Source organism: Salvelinus alpinus, chromosome 35, assembly GCF_045679555.1.
Source record: "Salvelinus alpinus chromosome 35, SLU_Salpinus.1, whole genome shotgun sequence".
NCBI lineage: Eukaryota > Metazoa > Chordata > Actinopteri > Salmoniformes > Salmonidae > Salvelinus > Salvelinus alpinus.
In genome coordinates this window covers 13,110,176-13,121,293 of record NC_092120.1, presented here as the reverse complement: position 1 = coordinate 13,121,293, position 11,118 = coordinate 13,110,176, and the positions used below count along the sequence as shown (strand labels likewise).

The 11,118-nt window shown below is 40.4% G+C and overlaps 2 protein-coding genes across 2 annotated transcripts; both read left to right on the top strand.

Annotated features, from left to right (window-relative positions):
* Positions 1-203: 203 nt before the first annotated feature.
* Positions 204-2,176, top strand: LOC139564139 (uncharacterized). Its single transcript, XM_071383356.1, has 4 exons — positions 204-830; positions 929-1,345; positions 1,432-1,528; positions 1,755-2,176. The coding sequence occupies exons 1-4, from the start codon at positions 458-460 to the stop codon at positions 1,954-1,956; spliced, it is 1,089 nt and encodes a 362-aa protein (XP_071239457.1). The 5' UTR covers positions 204-457; the 3' UTR covers positions 1,957-2,176.
* Positions 2,177-2,277: 101 nt separating this feature from the next.
* Positions 2,278-10,837, top strand: LOC139564138 (uncharacterized). The gene is made up of 7 exons (XM_071383355.1): positions 2,278-2,963; positions 3,403-3,690; positions 3,884-3,980; positions 7,294-8,203; positions 8,351-8,420; positions 8,684-8,858; positions 9,946-10,837. The coding sequence occupies exons 1-7, from the start codon at positions 2,645-2,647 to the stop codon at positions 10,097-10,099; spliced, it is 2,013 nt and encodes a 670-aa protein (XP_071239456.1). The 5' UTR covers positions 2,278-2,644; the 3' UTR covers positions 10,100-10,837.
* Positions 10,838-11,118: the final 281 nt, after the last annotated feature.

Here is an 11,118-nt window from a genome sequence, read left to right as displayed (position 1 = left end):
ATTTCCTGTATATAGTATGCCTACTTACTTGCTTTACTGTGTATTTCATATTTCTTATTAGTATTTCTCGTGTGTTCCTTTCTGGTGATACATTGTTATTGATTATTGCATTGTTGGGTTTTGAGTTTGCAAGAAAGGCATTTCACTGTACTTGCGCATGTGACATTAAAACGTGAAACTTTAAACAAAATCAGCATTGAGTTAGCCACCACTAGACGCCGCTGTGACTTCGCCACCACCTTTAAAATACATGCGGAAGTGAATGTTGTTTGGAGATAATCAACATGAACTGGGTCTGTTGTCTTATTTTCTCTGGTATTAACGTGTTCTTTTGAAATACCGCCGGTTCGTTCTCTTACCAATTTGTTGTTATCTCATCACCTGTGTTAGAAGCTGTCGGCTAGCACTGCTTGGTGCACATGCAGTCTTTAGTGGCCGGCTTTCATGTAGAAAGAAAATGAATTATTTCCATAGTAGAGCAACGTTCTCCTTTTTGCAAAATGAAGACGACACTCGTGCAGTCGAACATGCAGTTAGAACAGCGATACATAATGTTTTGAGTGTTATTTCTAGTATCAACAGTACCAAAATACAGGAATATCAAAGTAAGTTGGCCGAGAAGGACAAAGAAAACGAAACGCTGAAACGCAAAGTTAAAACAGCAGAACGAGAGATCACAGCATTGCGAGGCTCCTTTGAATTTTCTGGAAATGAATGTCATCAAGTCAGGTCAAGCACTTATGCACTTTCACCAGAAATGCAAAGAGGGAAACCAATTTGCAATGAAAACGAGGTGTCAAGCAGAGCTGATTGGAGAATAGATTTCCCCAGTGAGTATTGTCCCGATTGATTTTATCCCAATTTTTAACTCTTTGACATACACTTACCAACCCCTGCTTTTGTCCAAATATCTTTGTTTTGATCACAGGTCTTGGTGGAAGGACTCCTCCACAGGTTTTTTCCCAGTGCAAAGACACAGCTCTTCCCACTGGGGCATCAACTATTTATATGTCCCATCACCAGAACCCTTCCTCCCATTCTGCAGAAGAGTCTGGGCTTTTAGCAGAGCGAACCAGAGGCCAGTCCCCATCACCCAGTCCAGTCACCAGACCAGTGATAAAAGAGGAGCCCTCTGACATTGAGACATTCTACATTAAATGGGAGATGAGTGAGGAGGGCATTGGGGAGCAACGGGAGGGCCTAGGCCCGACACACGTCCTGGGAAAAGAGTATGAAGCCCAGCAGAGGGGTGGAACTCCAACCATGCAAAGAGACGGAACTCACCCTGTTGCTGGTAGCCAGAGTGGACATGAGTATGGGGAGAGACCAACCAGGCATCTGAAAAGTATGCATGTGAAATGTTTTTTTGTTGTTGTTTTTTTTCAGGTTTAAAAGGATCATGCTAACGACAATATGGTTCTATTGTCTCAGGGAGGCTGTCAAGTGCAGAGACACAGCGGAGGTTCAGAGAGCGAGTCCGTGCTGACCCTGAGAAGTTCCGGGCCTACAAGGAGAAGGAACGACGCAGGTAAATAGGTTACAGTACCTTTCACTACCACAGTCTGGGTGTCTACCTTCAATAGTCTTGATGAGAATATTGACATTACCGTGAATAGAATTCATCTTAATTCCATTGTCCTGCATGGAGACGTTCATTTCATAGACATTTGAAAACAGAGCATGCAATATGTTTAACGTTGTGATCATGTGTATTTGTTATAATATCTGTGTTCATACTCACTCCTTTTTTTCAGGAATCAGCAGAGGAAGGTGTCGATATCAGATTTACCTGAAGAGACCCGCAGATTGAAGAGAGAGGCCTGGAGAGAAGCATCCAGACGCTGTCGTGCCCGCAAAATGTCCTCCCTCCAGACGAACCTCACACAGCCCTGCCACCTCTCCCAGAACACAGAGACACCTGGTTGGACTAGGGGACACTGCAGGGGCAGGCAGTAGGGTGGAATTCGGTGGGGGGGATTAGGCCTGCACAGATGAGTTTAGGCTACTGAACAAAGATGGGGATTTGGGGATCATAATTGTTGATATCTCCTTTGTTGAGGGAATGAGTTCTGTATCATATTCTAACAATCCAGTTATTCAATGAATTGGTTGGGGCTGTTAATGTTGTATGTTTATGATTTTTTTTAGAAATGTCAATAAATTAGTTCACATTGTACACCTATTGCTATTTGATTATTCACCGATTTACCAATAGATGGTGCTGTGATTGAGCCACCACAAACACATTTGACACGTGACGCGCGCGTTCAACGCGGCGGAAGTGAACTGCGAGGTAAACATCTAGCTGCAATACAGTTGCTCTCTAAAACATGTCAAATTCTTTTTTTCCGAAGATTTTATGAAAGTGCCTTTGAAATACCACACTTTTGTTCGCTTTCTCTCTTCGATAATATTGTCACTGGAGTGTTACAAACTGACGCACACATCGGTAAAGTTGTTTGCTGCTGTTTAGCCAGCTGAGCTAGCTAGTGACGTTAACGTTACAGTGCCACAGACAAAAGGGTTAGCTAGCTAGTTATAAGTATCTTTGGTATTGCTGCTTCACTCTGTGACTTGGCCAATTTAGCAAACTAGGTAACGTTAGGCTGTGTCGGTGAATTTTTATTATCTCCCTAGTAGAGCAATGAATTCCTGTTTACAAAACGAAGAAAACGCTCGTGCAGTGGAAAATGCTATCAGAACAGCGGTAAATACTGTCATGGATGTTATTTACAATATGAACAGTACCAAAATACTAGAATATGAAAGGAAGGTGGCCGAAAGGGACAAAGAAAATGAAACGCTTAAATGTAAGCTTAAAAAAGCTGAAGACGAATTAACAGCATTTCGAGTAGGCCTATCCTTTGAATTTTCTGCACTTTCACCAGGAAGAGATTTTGGAAAACCAATGTGCAATGAGAACGAGGTGGCAAGCGAAAATGATTGGAGAATGGATTTCCCCAGTGAGTAGCTCTGTCCTAATTGCTTGGTTATCAGTAGTTCATAATACTGCACATTCCCACTCAGGTCACCGGTGCATAAATGTCAGTGTGTACATCATTATAGACACTATGATATCATGATGAATGCATTCATAGTTGATATTCCCCATATGCTAAAGTTATGCCATTGCCAATAGTGGGAAAAATCTGGTACATGACATAAAATGTTTTCTCATGTGGTCATGTAGCTAACTACCCTACTAGCCTCAGTATATGTTCTGCAGATTATCATTGTGTACTAGTTACTGCCCTATTTAGCATTGCAATGCCTATGATGAGACATCTTCTTGTTCATGGTAACTGATCTGCTGGTAAAGGCTACTTGAACATGTCTATGCTCAAACCTGGCCAGTTTGAGACCAACCCCAGCTTTAGATAAAATGTATTTTTTCAATCCCAGGTCTCAATGCAGGGTCTCCTGGGCTTTCAGCAGAGAGAACCAGAGGCCAGTCCCCATCAGCCAGTCCAGTCACCAGCCCAGTGATAAAAGAGGAGCCTGCTGACACTGGGTCCTTCTACATCAAATGGGAGATGAGTGAGGAGAGCATTGCGGAACAACAGGAGGGCTTAGGCCCGATGCACGTCTTGGGGAAAGAGTCTGATGGAACGTCTTCTGTTGCTGGTAGCCAGAGTCCAGGCGATAGACGTTCAGAACTGTCTGAGGAGACATCGACAGAGCGTGTGAAAAGTATGCTTGTGTGTCTTGTCTCTGTCCTTTTTTGTTTGTTGTTGATTTTTTTATAGTGGAGTGGTGAGGGGATTGTAAAGTTGTAAGCGGTCTTATGGATTATGCTATGAGGTTCATGGTAAAATCCAAGTTAAATTCAGGTTTAAGAGGATCATGCCAATAACAATACGGTTCTATTGTCTCTTGACATCAGGGAGGCTGTCAAGCGCAGAGACACAGCGGCAATACAGAGAGAGAATCCGTGCCGACCCTGAGAAGTTGCGGGCCTACAAGGAGAGGGCAAAATGCAGGTATGACCTTTCATCCACACAGTCTGGCTGTCCAGAACCCAGGCCTGCTTTGACAGGCCTGGGTTCTGGGTTGTCAATTATTTTTTATTTATCAGTGCTGTGAAAGACTGTCACAAATCCACAGTAAAATACCTTCAGTGTGTTTTGCAGTGTAACACAGTAGATTACATTACAATTAGTGATGCACCAATATGACATTTTTGTCCGATTCCGATATTTTCCTTGCCAAAAAAGCCCCAATACCAATATTAAATTTTTTTGCGGCCTTTTAAGCATTCTAGTACAGTTAAATAGATCACACACACACACATGGACACAGCGGTCTAAGGCACTGCATCTCAGTGCAAGAGGCGTCACTACAGTCTTTGGTTCGAATCCAGCCTGTATTACATCCGGCCGTGATTGGGAGTCCATAGGGCGGCGCACAATTGGCCCAGCGTCTTCCGGGGTAGGCCGTCATTGTAAATAAGAATTTGTTCTTAACTGACTTGCCTAGTTAAAGGTTACACACACACACACCACACTGACCAAAAAGTTATTTTGTTGGAATTTACGCAGGTCCCCATTACCAGTAAAACATCAAAACCTATTTATTTCACTTACTTGCTGTGCTGTTTAGTTGTTTATTTGTTCAGTCGTGTCTTTCTCAACCAGGATTTCGGATACTATGAAACACCGTGTGGGTCTTTGCGTGTTAAATAACACTATTTGAAGTGTCAAATAAACTTGTTGACCAATCAGGACCTGAACATGACTGCACGTCACATAATAATTTAACGCGTTCATACATGTTTTACATAGTTATTATACATTGATTATACTATCACTCGTATTTCATATGTCACAACGATTCATCGATACGTATGCTATGATGCTGGTAAAGTTGTCTAGCGCACCTACAGTGCTGGTCATAAAAGCTAGCTAGCTCATGGATGCAAACAATGTTCTTCCCCAAAAACATAGCAAAACGTTTCAGTAGCTATACTCAGTAGTTAGCTAGCTAACTATATAGCTAGGTGTCATCATCTGAAATAACCCTAATTTATAAGACAGTTCTGATTAATGGTGGTCAGACCCATCTATGTGAAGCTAGCCACAATAAGGATTAGCCACAATAGTCTACTTTGCGGTTAGCCTTCAAAATAAAAGTATAATTGACAGTGATGCAAATTATTACAAATAGTATAATTATGCCATAATTGAATAGATAATGCGAAACGAGGTTGGAATGTTGTTATATAAAATCAACAGAAGACAATAATTTGTTAATTTGACAAATCTGTTGAAATCACACTTATTAAACTTTAGAATTGCATTGGGGGCATACTTATTTCACTGTACAGCCTTACCTATGGATTGTGGATCAATGACATGGGGTATCAGTCTACTCAGTGACACCCAGAGAACGTTAGCGTCGTAGTTCTTATTGCGGTACTCTGAAAGAACTGTGAATTGAGCCACATTTATTGTCAATCTATGTTAACACTATTCCTGAGGAAAAACAATACTACATGGATGTTTGAGTCTGATAACTCTGAGGAGGATGTTGTAAAAAAATATCTTGGGTATTGAGTAGACTGATACCGCATTTCATTGATCTCCAATCCTTAGGTTAAGCTGTACAGTGCAATATGAATGTCAATACACACAATGGGTTGACTGGGGAGGTGTTTTCACACAGTCACAGTCCAGCGATAAGAGCTACAATGCTAATATTTGCGTAAAATCTTCACATTTGTGTTCTGTGGGTGTCACCGAGTAGACTGATACCCCATGTCATTGATTCACATTCCAACCTTGTTTAACATTATTTAGTCTAAGTTAGAGGTCGACCGATTATGATTTTTCAACACCGATACCGATTTTGGTCCTCCAATAAAAGGCGATACCGATTAATCGGCTGATTTTTGAAAATGTATTTATTTGTAATAATGACAATTACAACAATACTGAATGAACACTTATTTTAACTTAATATAATACATCAATACAATCAATTTAGCCTCAAATAAATAATGAAACATGTACAATTTGTTTTAAGTAATGCAAAAACAAAGTGTTGGAGAAGAAAGTAAAAGTGCAGTATGTGCCATGTAAGAAAGCTAACGTTTAAGTTCCTTGCTCCGAACATGAGAACATATGAAAGCTGGTGGTTCCTTTTAACATGAGTCTTCAATATTCCCAGGTAAGAAGTTTTAGGTTGTAGTTATTATAGGAATTATAGGACTATTTCTCTCTATACGATTTGTATTTCATATACCTTAGACTATTGCATGTTCTTATAGGCACTTTAGTATTGCCAGTGTAACAGTATAGCTTCTGTGCCTCTCCTCGCTCCTACCTGGGCTCGAACCAGGAACACATCGACAACAGCCACCCCAAAGCAGCGTTACCCATGCAGAGCATGGGGAACAACTACTCCAAGTCTCAGAGCGAGTGACGTTTGAAACGCTATTAGCGCGCACCCCACTAACTAGCTAGCCATTTCACATCGGTTACACCAGCCTAATCTCGGGAGTTGATAGGCTTGAAGTCATAAACAGCGCAATGCTTGAAGCATTGCGAAGAGATGCTGGCAAACGCACGAAAGTGCTGTTTGAATGAATGCTTACGAGCATGCTGGTGCCTACCATCGCTCAGTCAGACAGCTCTATCAAATCATAGACTTAATTATAACATAATATCACACAGAAATACGAGCCGTTGGTCATTAAAATGGTCGAATCCGGAAACTATAATTTCGAAAACAAAACGTTTATTCTATCAGTGAAATACGGAACCGTTCCGTATTTTATCTAACGGGTGGCATCCCTAAGTCTAAATATTGCTGTTACATTGTACAACCTACAAATTTTAATAGATATTTTAAGAAGCATTGATTGTCACGAAAGATCTGCGTACAGTATAAATGGAAAAGGTGTATGGTCTAACCGGACGCTATGTTGAGCCAATTCAGCTCAGATGTCTTGGTTCCGATGCGACAGCCAGGATACGCTTCTGTCAGTAGATCCCTATCAAAGAGACTCTGACACCTATTCTTGGACTGTCAACAGCGAAAGACCAGTACAAAATGATCCACCTTGTTGCTAATGAGGACATGACAAATGGTCAAATTTGAAAGAAAATGGACTTTTACAAGAGCCTCCCATCATCATTGTCAATAATTCTCTACCAGGATTCATTGGATGTACCAAATCCTCTTGGCTCAGGCAAAAATAAACATATAATAACATTTTGGCTTTGTATAGCACTGTGAACACTTGCCACACAAGCAACCATCAATTTATCCCATGCAATTGGTATTGCTTTTTAGGGAGGATGATGATGATGATGAGGATTGGATCAGCAACTTTCATGTCCCTTGGCAGCAGACGCCTGAAAGCCTCAGGCGAGCCATTGCAGAGGGACGAAGAGTCGAGGCGGCAGATAGGCGGCTGATGGTGAGGATCACCGTTGATGCAATGCGTGTACACTGCCTCAACCCCAACAAGAAAGTATGTTCAGAAATTGCCAAAGCTATAGTTTCAGAATATCCAGAGAGCTTTGCAGACCTGTCAAAAGAAGGGGAACTGCTTAGCAGAAGGTACTCCTCCTTGCTCACCCAAATAAAGACCAGAGTGGAGCATGTGAACCGGAACACTGAAAATCGAATACGCAGACCCAAGACGAACAAAAAAGGGGAAAACAGCAACAGACAAGTCAAAACAGCAAGAACAAAAGTGGACAGTTATGGGTGCATCAACTGGCACCCACAGGACCTTCCGGAAGGAGAGACTCCTGACTCCCTGGAAAATAAGAGACAGATTATGGCCACCATTTTCAACAGTGCAAGCCCCAGTGGTGTGGACAGGGGAGACGTGGATGAATTCATGAGGCTTACGTACATTAACCAACGCCACATGATAAATGCATGGCCAGCCCCAAGCATTGGTGACGTCAAGGAACAATGGCCTTTTCTTTTTGCCAAGAGATGGCTCTGCGCCCACTTCCACATGCTCACTGGAGTTGAGATCGACCGCTGCCTCAGTGATGCTCTCCGGAGCAAAGGAAAGACCATTGTCAATTTCTTCCGAAGTCAGAAACCCAACTGGAGGAGAGGCATCCAAAGTCTCCTCAATGACATTGAAGGTGACGTCAGTGGAAACCTCACAGCCTGTGCTGCCATTCTTCTGGTGCTGTCCCACTTCAGAGAGAAAGAGGACTCTCTCTTCCTCTTGGCTGATGTAAGTTATTGTGTGTGTGATTTTATTCAAATAAAACACGTAATCTGATTGTTTTATACTGGGACTATATACATTATACTGTGCTTTTACACACATGATTGATCATATCAGGATTCAACAACATTGTTCTTTTTGTGTTTAATGTAGGTGAATGACACCCAGATGGATGTAGAGGCTCAGTTGCATTTGCCGGCCACTCCAAGACTTATCATGCTTGGTAATGACAACATTTTGTGTATGGACTGGAGATGATCATATTCATAAATCAGATTATGTCCACGGTTTGGCTATATTAACCACCAGAAATACGTACTGGTACTTAACTACATAATGTTAACGCTGCACAGAAGAATAGAACAATAAGATGAATTCTAGCCTAAATACTGTAATATTTAATTGTGGTGGAACAGAAATATATTGTGTAGGCCTATATTAAAAAAGTATCTTGTTTAACACAATCATTATTACTGTATACTTCAGGGAGTTCCCTGCTGGCTTCATCTAAATGGATGGTGTCGATCGAGGGGAGAGTGGTCTGTGTTTTGGAAAATCAGTCCGACTTTGCTGCTGCCCTCTCTGTGCTCTTCGGCTGTTTCTACGTGTTCAATACAGAGTACCAGGAGACAGCCTCAGCAACACTGGAGCTTATTCAGAGGCAAGTATTGAACATTTATTCATCCAGCACTTACATTTGTCTTGCATGCCTTGCAGTTAAATTACATTTCGTCTTTGCGCATCTCAGTGTTGAGACTCTTACCTAGTGTTGCAAAGGGAGGGTATATTTCTGGAAACATTTGTTTACCAGTAAACTGCCAGATTTTTGGTATCTTTCAAGGATTTTATGTAATCTATTACAATACATATGGTGGCCCTTTTGGGTACCTCAGATTATCACAGGTGTCTGTAATTATCTCTGGCCCTCTGTGTGGCCTTATCGCATGTAAATATATGAAATAATTAAAGAAGAATATTTTAAAATAGAAAAACAAAGCTGTAAAACATCCTAAATATAAACCATCAACTTAGTGAATACCATTGGTGTTTCATATGAGGGTTTCAGCATGAAGTATCCTTCATATATTTTTTACACACTTATTTATTTTACTATGTCATTCTTTTTTAAAATGTGTTATTTTTTTAACCTTTATTTAACTAGGCAAGTTAGTTAAGAACAAATTCTTATTCTCAATGACGGCCTAGGAACAGTGGGTTAACTGCCTTGTTCAGGGGCAGAACGACAGATTTTTACCTTGTCAGCTCGGGGATTCGATCTTACAATCTTTCGATTACTAGTCCAACGCTCTAACCACTAGGCTACCGTCCGCCCTGTATGTATTTCTTGTCAATGTTTTGGCGTCAAACTGGTGGCAGTTGTAAAAAAGTAAATCGTTGGAAGATTTGCAGAGTTAATTGAAAATAATGCCAACGTTGATTAGATGCTTTTTTCATGAATTAGGCTATTTTCTCTTGAACCATATCTACTAGAAACTCATGGACAATATGGACACAGATATAAAAAAAAAAAAAAAAATGAATACTATATATGAATACATATATTTTTATTCAAGTATAAATTACCAAAGTTACAATAGATTGCCATACATTTTCTCTTAATTACCAAAATTACTGAAGATTCCGTTAGATTTCTAAATTACCCGTAGCTTTGCAACCCGAATTGAAAGAGTTGTGAAAGCAATGCCTGATTGCCTGGATTGACTAACGCTTCCATGTTGACTGTTTAGGTTTCTAGTAGGGATAAACCCAAATGAAGGAACCAAATGCTCTTCGTACCTTGATTCAGAAGCCGGGGTGAGCCGCAGGACTGGAAGAGTTGTGCAAAGGAAGGCCGATGCAGTTGCCGCCTTCCTCAAAGACCTGACTGAATTTGAATGGTGAACCAGTTTCATAGGAGATGCAAACACACAAACAAGGATGCACATACATGATGCATAGCTTCAAATGTTGTAATGTTGCTCTTGTTTAATATCAATCAATCACCACTACAGATTGCAATTGAGTTCTATCATCTATCACGAGATGCATCTTGGAATATTTGTCCTATGTTTCTGTTGGCTGTCTGTGATGGGGAAACGTGATTTTATAACTTGTATGTTATAATGATGTTCTAAATGATTACCGGAAGTGTTTTTTTTGATGTTGACAGATTTCTTTAAGAAGTTTTGTTGACTTACTGTAAACAAAATCAGTGTGATAAATTCAGTTTTGTTCGGAACGAGTTCCCATTTCACTACAGTGTTAAAGGGGCAGTGAAGTTAAACTTGATTTTCCTGCTTTTTGTTATATTTCCACACAATGAGGTTGAAATAAAACTCAGAAATTGTGAAAATGATGCCTGTTTTGTGTAAGAGCTGTTTGAAAATTGCCTGGAATTTAAGCCTGTTCAGGTAGGATGGAACTTTTGGCCCACATCATGATGTCACAATGTGATCTGATTATAATAGACCAATGATTGTTCATCTGGGTAAGGGGGTGGGTTCTAGACCATCCTATCAGCCAATCGGGTCTGTGTATGTAAATACTGTATCTTCAAATGTGTTTCCTAATGCCCACACAAACAGACTGAGCATTTTAAGGGCCAAAGGAGGCTCAGGGAAATAAATGGTTAAACATACAGTATATGTTGGTGTTATTTTCACTAAATAAACACAGTAATTTATTAGACATACAGTGGTGATTTAAAAAGAGAATTACAAAGACTGCATGGGGGCTTAAGCTGTTATCTTTTTCAATAATATTGATTTGTGATAAAACATTCTGTTTTGGATTAAACTGCATTTTTCCATTGCCGATCTAGCTTGAGGATTGGAATTAGTCTACTCCTGACAGTGCAGTGTATTTCTCTGACTGGTAGCTAATCAATTTCGCACCTTAAATTACAGTAAAATGTTAAAGAA